Here is a 25,978-nt window from a genome sequence, read left to right as displayed (position 1 = left end):
TGACCGTTACAGGTTCCACATATATATATACTTCATTCACTCTTTAACATTCTTCTCTACTTCCACAAATATTCTCTCTCAGCTCATCACATTCTTTCTCAATCATTTAAATACTATTTTAATTTTATTTAATTTAATTAATGGCTGTTTTCATTAATTCTTATTTTACTTTCACTATTTTCTTCCTAAATTACTTATTTTTTCATGCAGATTCAGTTAGCAGTACTACTCCGTCACCTTCAAATTCCGTTAAAAATGGCCCCGGAAAATGGGTCGGGCCATCGGGTACCCGACATATCTCCGTTAACATTCACGGTTTCGGTGATTACCAATCGGTTCAAGCTGCAGTGGACTCAATTCCTCAAAATAACAACATGAATATCATTATTGACATTTGCCCCGGTTATTATATGTAAGCGTTTAAGTTAAATACACTGTCATAAATTAAATTTCACGTATATATATAGGTTATAGATTTTTCCCGCTTGTAACAGGTAGCGTAACGTAATTTAATTTTTCAGGTTATCGTTTAAATAGTTAGATAATATAATAAAGTTTATGATGCCATTGTCTTGTATAAAAATTAATTGTTCTTTCATTAAAGACGTGTATTTAATGATTCACACCTTTCTTAATTGAAGGTCAATGCAGGACACTTAAAAATTTATAATACGAATTTTCCTTATATTAATTATTTACCATGTGCAATTAGTATCTATATTATATGAGTATATAATAATGGAGGGACATTTATTTTTATTTGTCCAAGTACGTGAACATATTGTTTCGTACATATATCTTTCTATAGGTCACGGGTGTCTCTTACTTCCTCATTTAATTTTTTTTGTCCACAATAATTTTTGCACTTTCTTTTAATGCATAAAATGTACTATATTTTAGTATAATACACATTATAATTAGTGTATAGTCTCAATGAACTTGAAAAGATGAATAGTTGATGATGAGAACAAACTTTAAAAAAAAATAAAAATTCCTTTATATGCTAAAGAGGACAAGAAAAAATAAAAGTATAATAGACAAGTAAAAATATCAAAAAGAGTGCTCTTTTATCTTAAATATTTATATAGTTATAAATCATTATAATCGTATAATGAAGATGTTATAGTTTGTGATCTTTGTTGTTATGGATACTTTCTAGGTCACATGTGTCGGTTTCTTTATATATATACCCGTCCCAAATTACGTGGTACATTAAAAAAACATCTAAGATATTTGTCGAGACTAAAAAGAAAAATACGTCATATAATTTTATTTTATTTTTTAATTGTGGTGCAGTGAAAAAGTGGTGGTGCCAGAAACAAAGCCATACATAACATTTCAAGGAGCAGGTAGAGACGTAACAGTAATAGAATGGCATGATAGAGCAAGTGATAAAGGAGCAAATGGACAACAGCTTCGTACATATCAAACAGCATCTGTTACAGTTTATGCTAGTTATTTTTCAGCTAGAAATATTAGCTTCAAAGTAAGTATATTTATTTATTTATTTTTTATATATACATATAATATATGATAAGTCATTTTCTTATATCTGTCATTTTTTGTTTGTTTCTTTCTGGCAAAATTTTAAAGTTGAACTTATGTTGTTTTATTGTAACATTGTGTGTGCAGTGTGTAGACAGCACAATATAATGGGTTTGACTGTGGGTTGTGGTGGAGTAATAAGTATTTTTTTATTTTTAATCAGAGATCTCAAGTTTGAGTCACTCGTAGGTATGAAGTCGCTTTGGTTAGAGACTGTTTTATCTCCCAATGTAAAACTTTTTGGCATGAATTAAAATTTAATCGAACTCTAATGAAGATACTCGACATGGGAAGAAAAAAATAATTAATGGGTTTGACCGTTAAAGATAAGATAGAGGGAGAAGGGGCATTAATTTTGCATGTCTCTATGTTGTGTGTGGCCAAAGTAAGAAAAATACAGAACTAGATCATAATGCATGATAGAGAATAATATCATAAAGTTTTGAGTTTGGACCAATGGGAGAAGGCATTTAAATTTGTCCATTATATATAAAAGAAAAATAAATAATAAAACTTTTAATAGTGAACGAAGGGTGTATATAATTGTAGTTTCACTTAATATTATATCACTCATCTTAATTTATGTGATAATGTTTGAAGTTTAAGCGGAAAAAAACAAAATTGAAACTTGCGCTTTTGAAAACATTTTTTTAGAAAATTATCTAGCTATAAATACCATGCAAGTTTCTAAATAGTAGTATAATAATGTGTCTTTTTTTTTCTAGAGAAGTTAAAATGTAAAGAGTGTTACATAAATTGAAGTCGAAAGAAAAAAGTTTACTATATTTTTTTTGTTTTCTTTCTAGGTTATAAGTTTTTTATTATTGATATTTATCTTAGTGTGTTTTTAGATATTTTGGAGAATATTTGAAAAACTGAACCTAGTTAAACTTTATCTTCCGTTGTTAGTTTAGATATATACCTGGATTTTTATACTATCAAGTTATCTCAAAAATAAGTAAAACAATTTTCCATAATAAATTAAATAATTGCCTTAATAATGTCAATTACACTATATACATAATTAGATAAATCCTTGCTGACATTTACCAACATTATGGTCTTGAGCTCGGAATTTACCCTTCTAATATTTTTTTTAATATACGTTTGAGCCAAACTAAATTATTGAATTCAGATGAACTTGAAAAAAATATATCTGTGTACAATTATTATGCAACCACAGTATTAAAAACTGTCACAAAAAAATCTCTTATTTTCTTATTATTATTCTTTTGTAGAACACAGCACCAGCACCATTGCCAGGGATGCAAGGATGGCAAGCAGTGGCGTTTCGAATCTCCGGCGACAAAGCTTACTTCTCCGGCTGTGGATTTTACGGTGCACAAGACACTCTTTGTGACGACGCCGGCCGCCATTACTTCAAAGAATGTTACATTGAGGGTTCTATTGACTTCATTTTTGGCAATGGTCGCTCTATGTATAAGGTACACACATCCACTTTATTGTTTTCCCGTATTTTATATATACAGTGTAATTTTTTGAAATTTATTTAAAGTATAAGCAGAGTGGAGTTAGGATTTTCACCATTGAATTCAAAATATAAAATAATAAACATACGAAATATACATAAAAAAATAATTTTAACCTTAAATATACGATGTAATTTTTCATCTCACCTGACTCCATGAGTATAAGACAATTTGTTTTAAAATATTTGTTTGCATAGAAAAAGATGAGTAAGAAGAAGATAATAGTATAATAATTTATTTATTTTTCAAAAGCGTGAGATAATTGCGTAGATTTGCTAAAGCTGGAATCTTTGTCTGGTCTTGATGTCTGTATCTTGAATAAAAGGAGGATTACTTTTTTCCATTATTTAAAAGTTCACGCTTAATTAGAAATTAGTATTATATATAGTATACTTTAATTTTGCGTGCTTCTGCGGTAAAACAATATATGAAAAGAGTATTAATTAGTATTATTTACGTCAAAAAAATAATTGTATGAGCTGTACTACTTAGCTAGTAGGGTACCAAGTGCTAATGTCTACCTGGCAGTCAAAAATTTCTACTTTCGATTTTTAAGATCACAATATTAATGAATATTTTTATATTGTTAATTTAAAATCATAAAATTTAAAAGTTTAAAAAAATAATAATTTTTGTATCAAGTCAAAATAGCACAAACAAATTGAAACAGATAGAAGATAGGGTAGAATATAGAATAAACTGTCATAATCACTATTATTTCATTTCAAACAAAAAAAAAATCATCTCAAACTGTTATATTTACCTTTTTCACTAAAACTAATACTCACAATAATGTATTCATAATTTTTAGTAAAAATTACATAAATTCCACAGTGTTAAGAGTTAATTATATCTTATTCCTATTCTTTCTCAAATTACAAAAACCTCTTAAAATTATAGGTTCTTGGATACATCCGGAAATCTGTGGATACATAGCTCACATATGTATTTGCGAGGGAAGGGATGTATCCGAGAGGAATTTTTGTAATTTTTTTAAATGGTATGAAATTTTAGAGATTATGATATTTTAAGTTATATAGTTATGTAATTTTTATAATTTGTATATAGTAATTAATTCTTATTAACTGTCCAAATTATTGTTTGTGTTGGTGCAGAACTGTGAGTTACATTCAATTGCCAGCAGATTTGGGTCCATTGCAGCCCAAGATAGAAAATCCCCAGATGAGAAGACTGGATTCGCATTCTTGGGCTGTAGGGTTACTGGGTCAGGCCCACTTTATGTGGGCCGTGCTATGGGCCAGTACTCAAGAATTGTCTATTCGTACACATACTTCGATGACGTTGTGGCCCACGATGGCTGGGATGACATGGACCACGTCAGCAACAAGAACAAGTAAGACTATTTGTTGCATGTTTAAAGTGAGTTTTGAATATCAAATATAAAAAAATTGAGTTTAAACCAAACGGAACTTGCTAATTTTTTTAAACGGTGATATCAAGATTTTCCCTTTTCAAGCAAATGCTTTATGTTTATGTCACTTTTTCCCTTCCTTGAAAGGAAAAAAACATAGGTACCTGGTTCGCATTATTTCTTTATCTTCCCATGAATCGTATATTTGTAACAGTAGGGACACAAAAATTTCAGTTTGAATCGATGAAGCGTATCGTGTCGATTTTGTACTTATATGTCAAAATTCCTCTTTCAGGACAGCATTTTTCGGTGTATACAAATGTTCAGGTCCAGGAGCAGCAGCAGTGAAAGGTGTATCATGGGCCCGTGAACTGGATTACGATACGGCCCATAAGTTTCTAGCCAAGAGTTTTGTTAATGGACGCCATTGGATTGACCCATCAGACGCTTGAACAATTTTTTGAAAAAAATAATTCTGTTGTCTATTAATTAATTCTTTAATTCCATTCATTTTTTGTTTATATAGAAAAGAAAATGATTGTAATGGCATTTATAAAGCAAATGATAGTAATCTATTTTTTTGGAATCTTTTCATATTAATCTTGTATCGGAATCCCGTTTTCGCATCAACGCATACCGCTTAATGGACTATAGTATTAAAGCAAGTAAAAAATCATCAATGTAATAGCAAAAAAAATATCCAAATAATAAAAATGACGATACTCACTCAAAATATACGGAAGAACCCCTTTTTTTCTAGTTCCTATGATGCAATTGGGGTTTATCAGCCCAAGCAAATCAATTTAGATAGTCCTTTAATGCTCCGAAAGCAACAAAATCAACATGTTTGTCATCATTTTATTCCACCATTTTAAGAATCACAACCATTTTGTGCGCCTAATCGAGAATATGAACAATGTGATAGTATCTCACAACATCTAGAGTTCCTCGAACAATGTGATATCTCACACCGGGTAAATCTCCAAAAAGGAAGGAAAATGGCATAGAGATATATTAAGAGATGAGTAATAACACCATAAGTAAAATTCAGGCAAAAATAAATGATGTTCTATGCAAATTGTGACAAAAGAAAATTAAGGAGCCAGCAGGTCATAAAGACATGGTATTATCTATTACATGATAGAGCAGTTCTGTTGGCCCTCCAACATCTCTGGGGATCTGCAAAACCATAAGGAAATTTAGCTCAATATAAAATATCAAATAGTTCTCACATTCCATCTTCAAACACTCTGGATGATAAAAATATGCATATAATTCATACAAAATCTAAAGCGGGGCTGCTCCTCCCCTAACCAGAGGTCTCGATTTCAAGACCTGGATATGAAAAAATCCTCTGCAGGTAGCGCCTCCCCTAAATGGACCCTATGTGGCACAAATCCCAAAAAAAATACTAGTAATTTGGCATATGTTTGTCTAGATAGACTCTATATCCTTATTCTTTTTCATATTGTAAAAGCTTTTACCTTATGTATCCCCGAGCCACAAAGTTAACTGATTATAATGCTAATCTACTCTTGAACTGAGTCCATTTTTCAAAAAGATGTGGCAACTCTAAACTTTAACGACAACTGAGTTATCAATATGTAGCTAACTTGATATGAACAAAATCTTGAAACTATTAGAGGACTTACAGTTGTCCAAGAGAAGATATATCGAAGTCTGGAGCTAGCTCATGAACAATATCATTTGGCGGTTGGCCACATTCTTGCATTTTCTGCATAAGCTCTACAATTTTGTTGAAGTTGCTGGGTTCGGTTTCATAAACTTTGTTCAGATCTCTTATAAATTCATACTGTTTTTTGTAACGTTCATACTCTTCAGTGCTCAACTTAACTTTGTTGTCTTCCAACCACTTGGGATATCTATCTTCAATTTCTTTCATGGGTTCATGAAGAATTTCTTTTGACAAAAGCTGCTGCATCATGGTCTCAACTATAGACTCCATGTCCTACGCATCCGAGACAAAAAAATTATATATCCACTTCAAGCAATTGAAAAGCTACGGTATAAGACATGATGCATAATGAGACATGTGAAAGGAAAAAAGAAGCCTCAGAAATCTCTTCCAAGTGACAAAACAACAAACAAACAAACAAAAACATACCGAGTGTAATCCCACAGGTGGGGTGTAGAGTGTACGTAGACCTTATCCCTACCTCGGGAGGTAGAGAGGTTGTTTCTAACAGACCTTTGGCTCAAGGAAAAGCAATTCAAAGTAGATCGAAAAAGAAATGACGAAGTGGAGAAGCCATGACAAAATACTATAGAGAGCATGACAAAGCAGTCTGAAAAAAGGAGCAGTAACTACAACAAAATACTATGATAATTGAAGTACAAGAAACAACAAATAGTTACAGAAATCAAAGGACAAGAAACTACAAGAGTAATACTAAGACTAACTAATATGTAAGGAAAAGTGAGACAATGCTCAACTACCTACTGATCTCTTCCAAGTGACACCCGACCGAAAAATTCAAATGCAAGTCCAAAGCTGTGAAATCCATTCACTGCTAAGAGAGAGATATCTTGACCCTACAGTGCAGCTTCCAAACATCCAACTTAATCCAGACTAGCACTCTTGAAATAAGTGAACTATTTCTAAAATTCCATGTATTTTGCCAGTTAGCTTTAAAGCTAAACTTGAATGAGGAGATAGGAACAGTCATTGGATGTTTTCTGGACATGAAGAGATGCTCTATAATAAAAGGAGCAGACTCTTGCGCGGAAGTCATTTTTACAATTTATGTTTAGTTTATCATATATCACCTTCTGGAACATATAGATCAAGAAGTGGTTTACAATCTCCAAAATATACTAATACAATACGTCCTGACAAAGTTGAGCCTAAAATAAATGGACACATTCATTAACTTTATCTTTTTATTTTTCTTTATTAAGTGATCAAACTCCGAAGAATCCCTGTGAATGATTAGCAAGAAGAGTGCAGAGAATGTACTGGACAGGGATGAAAACAAGCAACAGGGTGAAAAGAAATTCCTATTTCTATTATCTCTCCCTGTTACAGTCATGTCGCATAAACATACACCAAGACTGAGAATTAATAATTATCTCTCCCTGTTACAGTCATGTCGCATAAACATACACCAAGACTGAGAATTAGTAATTATATTTTTCTTTTTGGAAGGGGGGATATTGCAAATAATTTCAGTAATAATGAGAAAAATCTCGTGTACATGCAGTATATCAAAAAGTAGAGAATGCACAGCATAACAGATTCTCCACCAAATACACCAATCTTCTATGAAAACCGGAACCTCCTGGGTGCACCAAAAAATAACTAGAAAGAGAAGCTATTCCTCAAAAATACAGAATCATTCTCTAATCTCTATCCCGCTGAACCTCTCCTTTTTATACTGCAGCATAAACTAAAGGATACCTAATCAAAACTAGCAACTGCAGTCATAAACTACGAGATTGCCTGACCTAAGTACTCTGGAAAACAAATGTTTTGTACAACTTATAGGGATTGGCTGTAATTCAGGTTAGCCCTGTCTTAGTAATTGATACAAGTTTCAATTAATCTCCCAACAATTTCGACCCTCCACCTTCATCTTTCCTATTCATTGTCAGCATGCTGTTTCAAGCATCCATGATCCAACTAGTCCTAAAACTTCAATTCATGAGTACTAAATTAGCATTAGTAGGAGGAAGCAACTAAATGACATAAAGCCTTCACGTAAAACCAAAGCTCAACATCCAAATCTGCAACTGGTTTAAAATAGGTAATCAAGCTACGCACGGAGATTTTAAAGCAAAGGAAGTAGAACCAACTATTATAAAGTCTATTAAAAGATCACATTATGGGATTCACCTGATGAGTCCTCAGAAGGATGGCTGTTATTTGATGCTTAGAGTGTTTCATACAACAGCAATCAAGTGACTTTTAAGTTTTCGCACAGATAGTAAAAAGCTCTAATTAGGCTATCTTAATCCAGAGATCAGTAGATACAACTAATTTTCTTTAAGCAGTGTTTATATTGTTGAAAATATGATGTTGGCCAATTGGATACATCAGTCAACATCTTTGGGAATATCTAGAAAGTTTAACACCATGGTGTAACAATGAAAATTCAAATTAATCCATTGCCCAAGATTCTGATGCACCAAGACAATCATTTGATAGCCACATAAAGAAAAGCTAAATATGCCCAACAAGAAAGACAACGAAAAAAAGCACAATAGTTTCTCTAACAGTCTAAACCGTATCAGTGTATCAACCTACACCCACTCTAGTGAAACTAAATAAAGAGATTACGATAACATAAACAAAAAATCCACCATCAAGAAATGAAATGTCATAGCCTCCTAGTGAAGTCCAGAAAAAAGGAACTCACAACTATGGATCTTCATGAAGAGACATATTTTGCAGTCTCTATGTTCGAACATATAAAGAAAATAACTAAATTCAGTAAAGACAAGATACCTGAGACCCAGAAAGCTCTTCAAACTGCTTCACCCACTCCTCCATCATTGCATCATTCCCCATGTTCTCTACACCAGGTCTCGGCCCAGCCACTGATTCCAATCCTTTAACAGCCTCCCTAGTCTGCTCCCTAAGCTTATCAAGAGCTTCAGCAACGTGCGAGTCTTTTGACTCACCAGAAGCCTTTTGCTTCCCCTTTTTCTTAGCATTCCTATCGGGCAACATCATCCCTAACCCTTGAACCTCACCAGGCATAAAAGAACTATCTTTCTTCTCCTCTCCATCTCCACTTCTACAATCAAAAGCAACCCGTTTTAAGCCCAAAATTCAAAATTCAACCCCATTAGCTTAAAACACAAGTAAATTTATATATGCCACAAGAGAAAGCAGAAACCTTTGAGAACCAGAAGTGAGATTGAGGCTCTGAAAATCATCCAAAGCACCTGAAAATTTGAAATCAAGAAAAGGGTAAAAGAAAAGTTGATAGCTGTGGCCCTCACGCACCTTGACTAATTCCACAAGATACCTGTCAGCCGCGACAGGTACTAGTTAAGTCTATCCACCAAGGCTACTATAGGACAAATGAACAGAGATCACCTAAATTACTTTTGTATCTACTGAATTTGAACCCGAGATCTCATGGTTACTAACCCACTTTATTGACCACTAGACTACACTCTTGGACACAAGAAAAGGCTAATTTGAATAACCTCATAGGCCATAACCAATAAACAACTAAATACAGTTACCTGTAGGCTGTAGATAAATGGGGAAAAGGGTAGCTTTGAATTACCCAATTCAATTCAGTCACATGTAATTCTAAGGTATGCAATCAAGAAACAGATAAAAATAGATATACATATAGATAAATGGGCAAAAAGGGTGATGATACTTACTGTCAAGGAGTTGGTCTAAATCATCAGAGTGGTCAGTCGCCATGGATTCCTTTAGATTCTCTAGCAGGATAAAGATTGTCTATGTTCTTGTTTTTAGTCTATTCACCAAAAATATCAATAAAAATCCAATCTTTATGAATCTTTTTGAAGAGAAAGATGCAAAAGGGATAGGAACACACACTAGGCTGGGCTCAAAGGGACTGTACGGTGTCGTTTTGGGCTTAACCGCCGACTTTGGGTTTTAGTTTCCCTAGGCTGATTAATTGGTAAATACTCCTTCTGATATTCATCATCTCATCATCATTCTAAATAAGTGTGGGATTCTTCGGACGCCCAAGGGCATTTCGGTCAATGTCACTTTGGTTGTCTGGGGTATTTTAGGTATTTCATAGCTATTGAAAAGTGTGTTGCATCTGCAATGCTACTTTGCCGACTCTCTTGTTCTTCCAATGCTCAAGATCTCTGGTCTCCTCCTCATATTCCATTTTCATCTCCAGTTGTAATCAGGTGTCCGTTTTTTCGTAGATATTTTCGTGATAATTGTTTTCTCCGATTAATTTCTCTTATTGCACTTGTTTGTGGGTAAATTTTTCATGGATTCTTACCTGAGTATGTTTATGTGACCTTCACATATATATCTATAAATTGATACTCCAACTATTGAGTTGGATGATTATTGTTTGGTGACTCTTCTGATTAACTTTCTCATGTATTTTGCTTTAGAAAATTGCTGATGGAAATACCCTAATGGTGTTTTCTTAATATTATCTTTTGGTACAAACTAATTACAGAATTAGTCTTATCTGAGGTAAAAGTTCTTCGCCTAACTTCTTGTATTTGCTGATTCCTCAACCGGAAGTTTTTCCCAGGAAGAAATATCATTTTGCTTCTGATAATTCTCCGAACCTCACTTGTGAAATTACACTTGATACGTTGTTGTTAGTTAAGGTAATCCTTGATTCTTTTATAGGAAATTCACTTATTAGCTCTATTATATCTTAATCACAAACTTCGTTTCCAAGGGATTGTGCAACTTTGGTTATATTTAGCGGGGAAATCCTTCACTACTTTTTCAGTGTCCATGTTCCTCCATTAGATTCATGTCAAGGATATCTAGCTTGAATCCGACCCCATTTCTCGTTATCTGATGAGGACCTGGTTTTCCACCATTCAATATATGACTTTCAGTTGGCTCGAGTCCATATAAGCACAACGTTAACTATTTTTGATATAAGATTGTTCTCAATTTCTTGACATGGGATTATCTTGGACGTTTACTGATTCTGTCTCGTGGAATCAAAAGTACTACATTAGAGTATATATTTAATTTGACATTAAGATATTGTCCAACACCAGTATTCCCATTAAAAATATGTCAACATTACCTAGAGTTTCTTCCCATATTTCGGGGCCTGTTGTGCCAAAATGATCCTGCTTTCGATATGAAGCAATTGAGAATTCTGTAGTAAAACAGAGAATACGTTAATTAACTTAAGTTTCATAAAATTACCTGAGTGTTTGCAGGGTTGTAAAATTGCTGAAGCATGAAAACAATAGGTGTAGATTCCAAAAGTTCATATGCCTTCTTAACAATGCCTCTCATTCCTTAGGTTGGATCAATGAGGATTAAATCGGCTCTAAATGCTCTCATTTTCCCTCTCCTCTCCATGCTCGTGTACGAAGGAATTTTCAAAACCATTTTGTAGCCTTTCATTGCTGCCATAAATGCTATACTGATTCCCATATTTCCTAATGTTTGCTCAATCAACGTCCTCTAATTATAAATAATAATCAACAAGCATGTCAGAGATCAAAATAATTGTGTGCTCAATATGTTGCCATTGTTTTGTTTTAATTTCCAGATGTATTAGATTTTAAGACCAAGCTAATCAATTTTCAAACTACACACAAGTAATTACCTGTTAAAATTTCTCCTTCGTTTTAGACTGGTGCAATACCTTTTACTTTTTTGTTTTCTATCATGTTATGAGGATTATACATTTTTATTCATGTATGAATAGAGGCTTTAGACTGACTGAGTATATAAGTTTATTCTGTATATTTTTTCCATTTACTCGTAAGTAGATAACTTTCTTTTGCTCTAGCTGTTTAGTTTACTTTATTGGCCAATTTGCCTTCAAATTATTTGTTTAGTAGCTTTTATATGTCTTTACTTTAGGATAGCCCTTATTTTATCTTACGTCTCTGGATGATGATTGATTCCTTTATATAATTGAGGTTTACAAGTGCTAAGTTAGGTAACAGTGCAGTCCTTTAGTGTTGTTTTGTATAAAATAGTTGAGATTTGATTATTCAGATAAGCTTAGGTTTAATTGGAATTTGGCCAAGGGGAGTGGACAGTTAATTATCTACCGTCTCTTTGATCGGAGTTTGAAGTATGAAGAATCAAACAAATTCTCCATGCCATGGACTGTTCTCCAAGTGATTATCAGCATTGTACTGCAGAAGAAAGTAGGCCATGAAACATAAGTGCTGAAAAATGGTTGATACAAAGAAGGGTCTAAGAACTCAACATCTTGAGTTAAAATCTTTCTTGAAGATTGATAGTCAATATGAACATTTGGAATGTGGCGGTCTTGGATAGTACAATCGAAATGCTGCCAAATGCAAATCTAGAATTCCTTTTTGCAAAAATTATGGTTTGGAGTTGCACTATGAAGTGTTTCTCCGGGAAGGCCATTTAAAGAGGGATATGCTTCTATGTCAAGTGAAAACACCTTGGTGCTAGCCTAGAAAAAGAAATATTTTAGAAGCAAGATTGTATTAAATGAACTGGAAATGTTAAATCTATAAGACACTTAGATTCAATTTTACACTTTGACTTCTCAGTGTCTCAAACTCTTAGTTATGTTGTAAAGTGTATGTGTTTGCTTCTTAGCTAGATGCATTACGTCAACTCATATGCATGGTTTCTTAGATTTAATTTTACACTTTGACTTCTCAGTGTCTCAAACTCTTAGTTATGTTGTAAAGTGGTTTGCATTACGTCAACGCATATGCATGGTTCATTTGACTTGTTACTTTATTTTCTAAGTGATTTTTTTGAAGAAGAATCTTCATGAGAAATTCTAACGGCTAAAAGAAGTAGGACACGGGCCCGTGCCTTGCACGGGCACACAACATCTATTATTTATTATATATCGCGCTTACTTAAAAAAAATAATTAGATGATTCTTAATATTTTTAATTTTACAAAATCAATTCATAAATAACATTATTTTTTCTTGAAAGTATGAATTTGATTAACACATAAAAATTAAGTGATTAATTTATTAAAAGCTTGATTTCAAGAAATCACTAAACAAGAAATAAGAATATAATATTAAAATTTACCTAGTTTCTTAAGAAACATAAATCTAAATTAGTGATATCTATTACTATATAAGAAGAGTGAATAAATTCACTCCTCTTTCGACACGTGGCACCAAAAAAAAGGAGAGGGTTGAACATAAGTGTGAATGTGAGGGTATTTTGGGTATTTAAAAATACTCTCACATTCACACTTATCTACTAAAAAAAAATTACTATATAATATATATAATGTATAATATAAGTACTAGATAAGTGTGAAAGTGAGGGTATTTTGGGTATTTAAAAATACCCTCACATTCACACTTATCTACTAAAAAAAATATATATAAGTAGTAGATTTAAATATATTTAAAAATAATATAAGTAATACTATACTTAGTATGCTTAAAAATAGTAAAAATTACATAAAAAGTACTACATATCATATTACAATAATTAACAATTATTTGACACTTTCAATTCTATCAATGCCATATAAATTAGGATAAAAAAGGTAACATTTATATTCAAAAATAATCTAAGTAATACTATACATTACAATAATTAATAGCTTAAATTTTTGAAAGTTATATAACAAATTTAATTGACTCTCTAAATTCTATTGCTACCACATAAAATGGATTATATGATAAACATATATTGTTTGAAATTGACGAAAAATAAACTATAAATTACAATAATTAAAAAAAAAATTGTCGGCTCCAAAAAATCTATCAATTAAGAACATATATTGTTTCAAATTGACGAAAAAAAAACTATAAATTACAATAATTAACAAAAAAATTCTCTCGACTCCAACAAATCTATCAATTAATGCCACATAAATTGGGACATGGAAAATAACATATATTCTTTAAAAATTAAGTTCAAAATGTACTATAAAATACAATAATTAACAACTTAATATAGTAAAGAGACATATAAAAAATGGTTAATATTTGAAATTTTGCATGTGCCACATAAATTAGAACAAAGAGAGTAATAAATATTATTTTCAAAATTCTGTAAAAAAAAGGTACTACAAATCACAATAGCTAACAATTTAAAATATTTTTAGAATCATATAAAAATTTCAATAACTTCTCAAATTTCATAATATATGATATAAGAAGAGGGAATAACCAATATATTTATAAAAAGAAATGACATATAAAATGAAATGGACAGAGTATTAGTTTTTGAAAATGGAAAAGGACAAAACACATATAAAAAAAAAATTGGTTTAACTCTCAAACATAAAAAGTAACATATGTTATTAAAAACTTTAATAAAAAGTACTATAATTTACAATAAATAATAACTTAAAATATCTACAAGACAACAAAAAAAAGACTAATTTTTGTACTGCTTGTGTCACATAAATTAGGATTGGGATGATTTTAAAATTTTAATTTTGGTTATGCATTATAAAATAGCCGAAAAATTGAATGATATAATTTTTTTTAAAAATAACCGAATGAATCGTCCTATCGATAACCCTAATGTTACTTCTACTCTGTTGATTTTTACTTAAATTTAGAAAGATATGTTTCATTTCTACCCTCAATCTTATCGGTACATTTATTTGCTATTTGAAATTGAAATTAAAAAGACAAATGACAAATAAGTTTTTATATTAGCTCACTTATGAGCAAAATATATTATAACAATCTTTACTAATTTTATAACAATACATAAACTATACTCTCTCCGTCCCATATTAGATGGGCACTTCCAACTTTACACGGTGATTAAGAAATCATTAATACATTGGAAGACTTCACCATTTTACCCTTTGTTTATATCAATGCACATTGAAATGAGTTACAAAAAATACACATACGATATAGGAATGGTCATATTAATTGTAGGGTAAAATGGAAAAGAATTAATTAATTCTATCCTAATTTAATAAGTGCTCAAATAATATGAAATTTTTTTTTTTAGTAAGATTCTCATCTAATATGGGACGGAGAGAGTAACAATATAACTTTATTAATGTTGGGCCCGGGCAGCGCCCGGGCTTTCTTTACTAGTATAATATATAAATAGAAATGAGGGGGTATAACCTTTTTATTGTTGTCAAAAAAAATACAAAAATTACTGATGGCACTTTTATTTTATTTTTTTCGCTGCAATTTACTTTTACTTGTTATTGTAAAACAAAATTTTTTTCCTTTTATTCTTCTCCTTCTTTCTTCACGCCCCCCCCCCCAGAACTCTCTAAACCTAAAATCACTATAATTCTCCGAATTGGAAAATCTGAGCTGTCAGCTCTTAACGTATATGATTTGAGTTGTCTCTCTTTCTGAGTTCCCGGCGGCGTTGTGTTTGGTCTCGGTAAGCTTATTTTTGATCTTCAATTACCTGGGTTTCTAAATTAGTTATGTCGCAGCTCTGTGTCCATCTATTTAGTTGAGGTTCAAGTAGTGTAAAGTTTTTTTTTTGTTTGTTTGATAATTGTGGTGTCCTGGCTGGCTTGTGTGCACCTCGATTAATTTTACGAGATACCTATTACCTCCCAACAACAATCCACCAAGGCTGGGACTGGACAGATGAGAATAATCACCTAGTGTTTTTTGTCTCTCATGGGGAAGTAGTGTTTAATTATTGAGGAGAATGAAGTTCTCTGCATAGTATTTAAGGTTGGACATGAATCATACAAGGTGCTTGGATATTTCTATGTCACAACCTAGAGTACTTTCCTCCCATTTTTACAGTTATGATAAAATACTTTGTTGAGTAGATTAGGCAAATGATCCCAACTTTCCTTTTTTACCAATTGTCCATGTTTTGGATGGCATGTGTTATGACACACCGTTGAAACATCAGAATCAACAAGTTATGTGTCTGCCATAGAGATAGTAATAATAGTTAGATATTTTAATTGCTAAGACACTATTAAAAAAAACACTATAACTAATGGGGATTTTAAAAAGTTGGATTTTTTAATTGCTAACACTCTTAACTAATGGGGATTAAAAGTTGGATATGCTGGATACATAAGGATGCTGATGTAAGTCCCTTGCATGCTCATTTATGAAAGATGGTGCTCCATACTTAAGGCCTTCCAATTTTGTTGCTTCTTTTCGGCCCAATAACTAGTTGTGTGGCCTTGGGCCGAGGCAGGTTCATAACACTTACCGCCTTGACTCCTGACAGATCAAGTGTAATACCCTACATTGAGTAAGGTCATTTTTGTCTGTTGATTTTGTTTTTAAAAAGGAGAGGCCAGATTGTTGGTTTGTTTAAAAGAAAAAAAAGAATAGTGGGCTAAAGGCCCAAAGCAGCGAAGGGCTGCAGCAAATTAACGAAAAAAAAAGAAAGAAAGAGAGCAGGGAGTAGGGATTGGGAAATCAGCGTACAACAATAATAAAGGAAGAAAGCGATTTGAATAGATAGAGAAGAAAGAGAGGCAGTGCGAAGCAAGGGGGTATACGCAGAAAGAAGAGAAGGATTCAACAAATTTAAACAGGTTGAGGTAAATCGTATTCCTTTACACCTTCACCTTGATCCTTAAGAGCCTTGCCATGATCCTTAGTAGCTTTGCCATGAGAAATTCTTAGTCTATATAATATATTTCGGATGCTGAAGTTTTATTACCAGAGACAACGAGTTAGACAGTAAGTTGTAATTTGAGACAGAAGTAGATGAACAAGTTATGTAAATTGGCTGAAGTTAGGTGATCGTGCATCAATAAAATTACTTATGACCTAGGATAATTATAATTTAGCAATTTGATGGACAAGAAGATCCAAAAAGGGTTAAAAATCTTTATCTTAGTTTATGAATTAGCCTTAACAAGGAGATTAACTCGAAATTGATATGAATGTGTTTATAGATTGACTAAAGGAATTCGTACGGATTACTAGAGTGACGAGCTTGGTATTTCGACATGAGTACTGTGAGTAGTAATCTTACCACAATTTGTATTTCACAAATTTCATGATTTTTACATGGTTTTTAAAGTAAATGCGTTATCGATTGTTTTGAACTTGCATGTGGGACAAGTCTTTTAGTGGAAATGATACTGAAAAGATTATTTGAGATGATCTCATTCTTACAAGATATGATTACTGTTATTGAAAATGTTTTACACTTATCTGAGAAATAGTATTTTGACAGGTGATTGTTAAACTTTGAAATGATATGATTTGATAAGATTTAAATGCTCTGTTCAATTTTGAAATGCTTCTATTGAATTACAAGAAAAATATAAATGGGAGTAGACCTTGATGAATCTCGTAGCTAACGATGGGTACGTTAGACCTGGTGCACCTTGTAGTTATTGATTATTGATAAAGCCCTTGCTAGTGGGAAGGTACAACTAGTATACTATTACTGATATCCCTCGAGTAGGGATCTACTGATATGTATATTTAACTCTTTTATGAGGAGTTCACTGTTATTGGTTACTTCTTAAAGAGAAGGCCACATTGATTACATGATTCATCCTCGGAAACCTCCCAGCTATAAGATTTGATATGAAAATGTTTTTCTGAGTTTACTATTGAGTATTTACATTGATTTTGCTTATATGAGGCACATAAGATTGAGTATTGTTACCGTATCTGAAAAAGGCAGTGATTTTATCGTTTTGACGATCATACTAGCATGTTTTTTGACTTGTCCCTCACTAAAACGTTTGTGGTTAAGTGTTATTACTCACTGAGCTAGCGTCTCACTCCTCGCTAATTGTTTTTACAGAGAACTCAGGTGGTATTGAAGAGGATTTCATTAACTAGAAAGTGTGATTTGGTAGCATCTGGTGAGCCTTGCATTGCTTCGCGTGGCAAGAGAACTATTGATTTATTATGGTTTATTTAGTTTCTTTAAAAACTCTTAGAGTCGCTCCATTTGTCATTCCTTTTATTTGATTCATGATTAGCCCTTCGTATTGTAGTCAAGTGACTAGTTGGAACTTGTTTTTGTAATTTGGAGATGAATTGGGTTTATGGTGTGACAATTAGATCATTGAAGGATACTATGTTGTGGCTTATAGTTGCTATTGGTTGTGTTGTGAGTTTCTGAGACAGGAAAAATTCAGGATAGGCCTAAAAACAAAGGAAACTCTACCCGATTTTCTATAGATTTATGTTAAGGCTTTCTTTGGGAACGGACCTAATTCGGGTCGTGATATCAAGAGGGTTGGGAATATATAGCTACATTGTGATGTAACGCCAAACCCGTTTGCTTATAGGTCAAGGTCTAATTACGTTAATTTTATTTCGGAGTCTAAAGTACAAATAGTAACAAATATACTCAACTGGAATAGCACCAATATTAAGCATCATGGTGTTATTCTAAAGGACTGAGACTAACATTTTAAGCATTTAATTCTGCTTAAGTGTTTGTGTTACCTTCATTATAACCGAACCTGTGCACTATTTCTTTACTTGCTATCTTTTAATATGATATTTGTGCTACTTTCATTCTAATCGAACCTGTGTGCAGAGATTCTGTAGAATTGGTGATGACAAATGCACCAACTTCTAGAAGAGACAAAGAATCTTATAACAAAATGAACAAAAATAGTTTTAGTAATATGAGATGTCCACATTGCACCGGTCCTCTTTCTAAGGAGATGGTAAACAACTGATTCTTGTACTTTTTTTTTTAAAAAAATTTGTGTGTTTTTTCATCGTATTTCTGAGTGTTAATACAATGTTATATGTATGAGTAATTCTCTCATTCCATTGCAGGAGACAAGTGAGTGGACAGTTCCGCCTCTAATCCGGGATAGCTTTTCTATGGTTCGATATCAATGATTTACATTGACAATACTTTGTTTTTCCATTTCTTGAATGATAAAATCCGGTTCTCTCTTTATTTTATGGTGCACAATTTGAGTAGACCACTGGATTTGACAAATTCAATTGCATATGCATAGTGTAAAGCATTAGCAGTAAAAGAAAATTTGAAGAATTCATACTTTAAAAATTGGTTATAGTGGGAACATTGGTATTTGAAGTTGAATTGTTAAATAAATTTTAATTCTTGAATGTTGAAACTTATGACAGTTACATAAAATAAAAATACCAACAATTTTAGAGATGTGTTAAATGTTATCTGAATCCCACCCCCATTTAAAAAGTGTTTGATGAAATCGCCAGTAGAAAATCTATAGCATAAATTGGAACAGTTTTAAAAATTTTGCCTTAGCGGTTTGTATTTTATTACATTTTGATTTGTTACTAAATCTGCTTGTCCTAATTCATCTCCCCCACCTCCACCCCCACCCTTTTACTTAACTACTTCCCTGATATTTCAGATTGGTTCTGCAGTTGGTGGTACTACAAGTGCATTTTATGGCTTCAACCATGGTACATAGCAGTATTTTGGCCATCTTCCTTAGTTTCTTTTTGTATATGTATCCTTGCTTCTAACATGTTCTATGTATTTATACCCCCTTTCGGAGGTGAAATATTGTGTGTTGATTATAATTTGCTTTATATGTAGCAAAACGTATATTGGTGATTCTTATAGCCCACTTCAATTAGTTTGAATGAATATGTAGTTGTTGACTTGTTGTATAATCTTCTTCATATAGCAACCCAACCATGTTGTAACATGATGAAAGTAACTCTATGAAAATAAAATGGGAAGAATTTCTACATTATTCACTCACTGGTTCTATCACCTAAAACATTTCTCTCTTAGGGCTCGACAATAATATAATTACAACATGCCGTTTGGTTTACCTATATTATCTAATTGAAGATGCCAAAGATTTAATTTTGGTTCTGGAACTTTATTTTTGTATATCTGGAATGTCCTTATTTGCTTCTATATTTGTTTTCTTTACAATGTTCAGAAATTCCTGGGTCACTTAAACGTTCAATCTAAGTTTCAAATGTCTCCTTACCTTTTGAGGAATATGCCTCAAATTTCTGGGATTTCAGAGTTTGACTAATTATAATTACATTTCAAAGGAAATCCTTATTCTTAGTTTGGGAGGAACATGGAATGTCTTATTCCTTTAATGATAATCCAAGAAACTGGAAAATTCCATGTTCTGCTCTCTCTTTTTATAGAAATTGCCTTTGGCATCTCATAAGCTCCATTTACAAAGGTTTGGACTTTAATTTTGCATCTGGTTGGACATCTTATGTGATTTGAGGCTAATTAACATCAATTTTTCCTTATTGAGAAACTGCAAATTGATGGGATCTCGACATTCTCCTGCTGGTGTTCTTCTTTAAGAAGAGTATTTAAAGAAGCTCACATTTTTTAGCTTCATATAACTCCCTCCTAGGCTGTGGCAACTTTCTAATCATTGACCGTTTATCATGATTTAATCAGTTATAAAATCAAGTATCGCATAAATCTTGCCTATCACAGAAGAAAAGGAAAGGAACCGTCGAACTCTTAACAATTTAGTTGAACGTTTGCTGTTAAAAATTTTTTTTACTGTTGGTAATCTTCTTATTAGTAGTTAAGTACTGTTTAGTGCTTACAATGTACTTATCAAAGGATTTCTGACGAACACCACATGCACTAAAAATGTGTAAAAGATGAGCAAAGATCTTTGGTAGTATGCTGTTTCTATGTAAATCATTCTTCTGACTTCACAGAAGATGCATTTCTGGTTTCTATAGTAGTCAGAGGATAATGTATGCATGTCATGGAAGCATCTCTCGAGTCATTGAGCCTTTTTAATCAAGTTCATATCTCTACTGGAGCCTAAATACTATCTTTTTCCGACTTTATATGGCGGAATTTGTTTTTTTAATCAACATGTCAAATCTGAGATTATTCATTTATGTACAAATACTGTGCATAAATGTTTTTTTAATTGACCTGGTATCCGCGTTGATGTGAAATTGCGTCATATTAATGTTAACCAACATGTCTTGTCTCTATCTTATTCCTCAAATTCCTACTTGCAGTGATGCCGATTGTTAGAAGGTGGGTTAAAGGACCGATGTGGTTGCATTTCCTTGTTGGTGTAAGTTATTATTCTTTTCTTTTTTTTCTATTTCCTTAATATTGTGAGATACAAAGGGTATACTGTACAAGGAGGCTTAGTTGTAATGAATTCTCAATTTAGCTTATAGATGCTAGCATACATTGGAACTACAAATTCAAATGCACTAGGCTTCCATCTTATAAATTCGATATATTGTCAGCACTACCTCCGAGTCATAAATAATTTAGGCAATAGTAAAGCATATCTACATACATGACAAAAGTATCACAACTTGTGGGATTACAGTGGGTAGGTATGTTGTTGTTGTACTCCTATTCTCTGGTTGTTTCTAGTGCTCTTTTTCCTTGAATGGTTTTATTTTTGTTCAGTAGCTTTTTTCACAGACGGTTTAAATGTTGTTTTTGTAATTCTCTGTGTTGGGTTTATGCAGGCTCCTCCTGTGATTGTTTTCTCATCTGCATGTGCAGGGCTAGCAGGTTTGAACTTTACTTCTTCCAAGCGTTTACCTCCGTCTACTCTGTAAAATAACTTGCTTTTTGTTTTACCTATTATTGTTTCTAGATTGTATGCTCCTGACATGAGTAAATCTTGTATGTATTCCCTTAGTTTTTTCCATTTAACATTCTTTTCCATGGTTGAAACCTTGCAGGTGGTGCTGTTCCAGCATTTGCACAGCTAGCATCTTCGTCTTACCATGCTGCGATCTCATCTTCCACATTACCACCTACAGCCTCTCAAGATGAAAACATGAGAAAATCTAGAACTTCTTCAACTTTATAGCTTAAACACCAAGAGGAGATGCTTTTACTATCAGGAGTCCTGCATTTTGCGGGATCATCTCTTAGTTTGCAACAGTCTGTCCTCTCCTGTTTACTAGCTCCCGTTGTGTGGTGGATTTTTTTTTCCTTTGAAAATATATTACTTGTTCATGTAATGAGTTTGTTATTTTTGTAAATTCCAACCTTAATATCTCAGTGATGGAAGAAATTTTACACCGTTTTTTTAGGAAGTCGAGTGCGTGATAGTTTTCATAGCTCAAACAGGAATGTTTTGAGGAATTCTTTATCATGTTTTATTATATCAGCTGGGCACTTATTCTATTCTACAAGCCACACTGATTCAAGATGGAGTTTGAGAATGAAATATGAACAAATAATGAACGATTCTCATGGCAAAAACAAGAACGCTTGTACATCTTCATTTACCAGAGAAATTAGAATCTGCATGTTCTGCCATTGTTTCGAGTGAGACGAAATCAAATCAAAAAATTTAAAGAGAGAAAATTGGTATTCAATGGATCATCAATCTTGCTACAAGTAGATGCTTTGGATACAAGTTCTTGTGCATAGAACCGCATATTTTACAAAGTTGAAAGTCCAGCCTTATTCTTAAGCAACTCCATTTGGAACCTCAGTTACAGTCATCTTGCTAGTTATTCCAATTAACTTTTGAGTTTCCTCATCCATCACCACGTTATCCTTTTTCATCCTCTCTGCAACGATCATTGGCATCTTACCCGCATTCACATAAGTTCGGAGAAGTGCATTATATATCCCTGTATTCACATACTTAGCGTGTCGAAGGGTAACTAGCAATTGTTCTGCCACCTGAATGTCGCCCAGCTCTTCAACTACATGATACATCTCTCGAACCATCTTTGCATCTGGATCCCATTTTGAAACACTTGTAACAGTTTTTTTGAAAAATTCGAGAACTTTATCCATTTCCTTTTGCTTCAAATAACCCCGCGTAAGAAGCTCCCAAGTGGTGCAGCTAGGAGATATGCCTTTCTGCATCATTCTGTTGTGAAAATCGACAGCCTTTTCCATCTCATTTTTGTTAATGTAAGCAGCAAGAATTAAATTTGCAATCCTAGTATCCTTGGTCACAGAAACAGCTTCCCATTCAGTGAACAGATTCATTGCTTCTCCAAATTCATCCAGCTTCAGTAACGACGATATAATACAACTATATTCTGTATCATTCACTTTACGGAAGATTGACTTCATCTCCTTCCATATTCGGAAAACTTCATCCTTGTTCTGTAGATTTGTATGCAAACTGATGAGAGAAGCATATGCAGTTCGAGCCTTCCTGGAAATCTTTTTCTCCATTTCTCGCAAAGTTGAATTTGCCTTATCCTGAAGTGAGCTTTTAATGTAGATGTTGGTTAATGTGCTAAATGTTATCCAGTCAGGGTCCAATTTTGCCTTCTTTAGTTCAAGTAACGCTTTCTCTGCAGCTTCAATATTATTCTGTGATGCAAAAACTGTCTACTCCAGATTATATGTGACAATATCAGGAGAGGTATTTTTCTTCAATTCCTGAATCAGGTCTGGAACTTTCTCTAGTTGCCCTTGGGATATGTACAAGGTAAGCATATGATTATAAGGAAGAGGGTACTTCAAGAAACCACATTCGGACATTTTTTCCATCAAAGACTCAGCTTTAGCAGTGTCCTTATGCTGGACATAGGTGTGGAGAAGGGCAGTACAGGTGGTCTGGACCTTCAGTTTATCAGGTAGGTCTTCAAAAAACTTCTCCGCACTGTTCATACCACGGACTTTTGCAATCAAGTCCAAATGAACTGCATAGTCACCAGATAATAGTTGGATATCATCTTGTACCCTCATCCATTCACAAACCTGTAAACATAACCCCATTAACATTGCAGATTTCAATGCTATTAAAAGTGGCATGTCACCTTGCTTTTCAGAAAACTATGATTTTCTCACAAGGGATTTTTAGAAACTATGAGACACTTAAATCAAGAGCAAGGACAATAATTGATTTTAACAAAACTAGAACAAACAGTAGAAAAATAAAATGCATATTTGTATTAAGCTTTTACAACATGCATTCCGCTCATAACGGTTAGTGGTCATAGTTCGTATTAGCAATAATCTAAGGAATTCCAAGAGGCTTGAAGACTCTAGCAATTCCTTCTCTAGGGGAGGAAACCCTGTAGCAACTGGGGATACTATAAAAAGCAGTTACCTTCTCAATCATATGACACCGTTTCTGGGATTGGTAACTCCCTTGTTCAGAATCTAAGGTGGCATCGTGTACAATGACTTCGTATTCAGCAATTTAACCACATAGAATAATTCACTTGAATATTCAACAAAAGAAATGGATAATTTACAGTTCCTACCCTAGCCCATCCATCATTTGTAATTTTCATGGAAAATTATAGAAGTTAGGTAGAAAACAGTTGAAGAAAAAGTATTCCACAGTGCTGCAATACACTACCATTATAAGCCTAAGAAAGAAATGATTCAAAGTAAATCATGAAACAGTTAATGAGAAGAGACAGAAACCTCAAGGGCATGTTTATATCGTTTGTGTTTTCGTAACTCCCGCACGATGCGATTGAGCTCATACTTGCGGACAGGGTGCCCCTCTTCCTTCCACTTGCTTATAGCAATGACAGCACTACGTTTTGCATAGATCAAGCTCAAAAGCCTCCTCCTTAGCGTGTCTCTGCCACGAGTACTTGTGGCAGTACTAGTGCCACCTTCTAAACTAGTGGTAATGCTACTTCCACCTCCTGATCTTGTGGACTTCACTGTTGTCGCAGCTTCAGTCGATAAAGGACGAACAACGACATAAGATCTCCGAACCAAACGGAGCAACATTTCTATTATTAGCAAAGACACATTTTGTATTGCCTGCTTTGAAAGAAGATCGGACATGAGACAGCCATAAAAAGAAAAAAAGAAAAACAAGGCACATCTATAACACATTATTTTAAGAAATTTTTGAATCTTAAAATCATTGTAACAACAAATTAGACATCAAATGTACTTCACCACACTTTTCTTTTTTTATACGGGTCAACTTGCTTACACCTCGACAATTCCACCAGGTACAAGTTATTTCCCACCAGCACGTGTACCTAGAAACTCTGTCCATCACTTAGTGTTATTTGCTTCTACTAGAGCTGGAATTTGAACCTGAGACCTCATAATACTTCACCATATAGTCTAAATCAGTGACCTAGAATAATAGTAAATGTACTTTCAGACCTTATATACACCTCTTTCAATTTAGATTTTTAATACTACATTCATGACCTTAACTACTCTTTCTCAATTCCAGCTACACATTGCCCAATGATTCCCCAGCTTCAGCACAAAAAGCAAACTCTGTTGTATTTATTAAAATTCTAATCATTTCTCTTCCATAAAAGCTGCAAATTTCCACATTTTTCTGGTTTATTGTCATTTCGCCATTGTTAGCATAAAAACATGACTTTATCCTTTTAAGCACCAAATAAACTTTCATTTCTTCACTAACCCAGCACCAATCAGAGTTGTTAATGCACAAATACATGCTACAAAATTGAACTGAATGAAAGAACTTAGGCTTATCAAGGAAATACGGTAATTAAAAAATGATAAACAATCAGAATTCAGAAGAAAACAGACCTACTGTGCGAGTGATTTGCAATGTCAATTTACTCGCCGGCGAGAGAATTAGGGTTTAGGGTTTAACACTTCAACCTCCGGTGTTCATTTCGGATTTTCTACTTGGGCTCACGAAAGAACAATTTCAAATATTTAGTCATTTAAATTTGCTAAAGTGTACCAACTTTCATCAATCCGTTTGCTCCCCTAAAAAAAAAGAGTTCGATCCATCTTTTTGTGCTCAAATACTAAGCTCAATCATTACAAATACTTTTAGGGGTCGTTTGGTGTGAGGGATAATACCAAATAGTCCCGGGATTAAATTATAGTACCGCTTATTTTGTTGTTTGGTTGGCAAGTTCGGGATAACTTATCCCGGGATTAATAATTAGTACCGGGATAAGTTTTGCCTCTCCTTGGGTGGTAGAGTAATCCCGGGATAAAATAGGTAAATGACAAAAATGTCACTTTCAACCCTTTTGTTATATCACTTTTTACATTAATGAAGGACATTTTTGTAAACAAATAAATTGTTCTTAAATTTTATTATTTGAATACA

General features: G+C 33.2%; 3 protein-coding genes and 2 pseudogenes across 3 annotated transcripts; 2 read left to right on the top strand and 3 right to left on the bottom strand.

Annotated features, from left to right (window-relative positions):
- Nucleotides 1–93: 93 nt before the first annotated feature.
- LOC125826654 (probable pectinesterase 68) lies at nt 94–4,865 on the top strand. The gene is made up of 5 exons (XM_049506014.1): nt 94–412; nt 1,297–1,486; nt 2,784–2,990; nt 4,151–4,389; nt 4,703–4,865. Exons 1-5 carry the CDS (start codon nt 141–143, stop codon nt 4,857–4,859), a joined length of 1,065 nt encoding a protein of 354 aa, XP_049361971.1. The 5' UTR covers nt 94–140; the 3' UTR covers nt 4,860–4,865.
- Nucleotides 4,866–5,397: 532 nt separating this feature from the next.
- LOC125826648 (peroxisome biogenesis protein 19-1-like) lies at nt 5,398–10,019 on the bottom strand. The gene is made up of 5 exons (XM_049506003.1): nt 9,769–10,019; nt 9,267–9,315; nt 8,873–9,164; nt 6,060–6,376; nt 5,398–5,586 (listed from the first exon to the last, which is right to left on the bottom strand). The coding sequence occupies exons 1-5, from the start codon at nt 9,809–9,811 to the stop codon at nt 5,541–5,543; spliced, it is 747 nt and encodes a 248-aa protein (XP_049361960.1). The 5' UTR covers nt 9,812–10,019; the 3' UTR covers nt 5,398–5,540.
- An 821-nt stretch (nt 10,020–10,840) lies between these two features.
- Nucleotides 10,841–11,533, bottom strand: LOC125826695 (bifunctional L-3-cyanoalanine synthase/cysteine synthase 2, mitochondrial-like; annotated as a pseudogene).
- A 6,968-nt stretch (nt 11,534–18,501) lies between these two features.
- On the top strand, nt 18,502–22,115 carry LOC125826649 (uncharacterized). Its single transcript, XM_049506004.1, has 6 exons — nt 18,502–18,667; nt 18,783–18,833; nt 19,352–19,403; nt 20,970–21,028; nt 21,441–21,486; nt 21,660–22,115. The coding sequence occupies exons 1-6, from the start codon at nt 18,554–18,556 to the stop codon at nt 21,788–21,790; spliced, it is 453 nt and encodes a 150-aa protein (XP_049361961.1). The 5' UTR covers nt 18,502–18,553; the 3' UTR covers nt 21,791–22,115.
- Nucleotides 22,116–22,395: 280 nt separating this feature from the next.
- LOC125826634 (pentatricopeptide repeat-containing protein At4g02820, mitochondrial-like) lies at nt 22,396–24,648 on the bottom strand (annotated as a pseudogene).
- Between the last annotated feature and the right edge of the window lie 1,330 nt (nt 24,649–25,978).

The sequence above is a fragment of the Solanum verrucosum genome, unplaced genomic scaffold (assembly GCF_900185275.1).
Source record: "Solanum verrucosum unplaced genomic scaffold, falcon-dt-bn FXZP01000060.1, whole genome shotgun sequence".
NCBI classification, from domain to species: domain Eukaryota; kingdom Viridiplantae; phylum Streptophyta; class Magnoliopsida; order Solanales; family Solanaceae; genus Solanum; species Solanum verrucosum.
Note: the sequence above shows the minus strand (reverse complement) of the source record. Positions and strands in the feature narration are given on the sequence as shown.

What these genes read in the sequence shown, in the direction of transcription:
- LOC125826648 (XM_049506003.1), bottom strand. Translation starts at nt 9,811, where the DNA reads ATGGCGACTGACCACTCTGATGATTTAGACCAACTCCTTGACA. An exon ending in TTTAGACCAACTCCTTGACA is followed by an intron (nt 9,316 to 9,768) that starts GTAAGTATCATC and finishes TCAAATTTTCAG; the next exon opens with GTGCTTTGGATGATTTTCAG. An exon ending in ATATCTTCTCTTGGACAACT is followed by an intron (nt 5,587 to 6,059) that starts GTAAGTCCTCTA and finishes ATGGTTTTGCAG; the next exon opens with ATCCCCAGAGATGTTGGAGG.
- LOC125826649 (XM_049506004.1), top strand. Translation starts at nt 18,554, where the DNA reads ATGACAAATGCACCAACTTCTAGAAGAGACAAAGAATCTTATAACAAA. An exon ending in GGTTGCATTTCCTTGTTGGT is followed by an intron (nt 21,029 to 21,440) that starts GTAAGTTATTAT and finishes GGGTTTATGCAG; the next exon opens with GCTCCTCCTGTGATTGTTTT. An exon ending in TGCATGTGCAGGGCTAGCAG is followed by an intron (nt 21,487 to 21,659) that starts GTTTGAACTTTA and finishes GAAACCTTGCAG; the next exon opens with GTGGTGCTGTTCCAGCATTT.
- LOC125826654 (XM_049506014.1), top strand. Translation starts at nt 141, where the DNA reads ATGGCTGTTTTCATTAATTCTTATTTTACTTTCACTATTTTCTTCCTA. An exon ending in ATTTGCCCCGGTTATTATAT is followed by an intron (nt 413 to 1,296) that starts GTAAGCGTTTAA and finishes ATTGTGGTGCAG; the next exon opens with TGAAAAAGTGGTGGTGCCAG. An exon ending in ATGGTCGCTCTATGTATAAG is followed by an intron (nt 2,991 to 4,150) that starts GTACACACATCC and finishes GTGTTGGTGCAG; the next exon opens with AACTGTGAGTTACATTCAAT.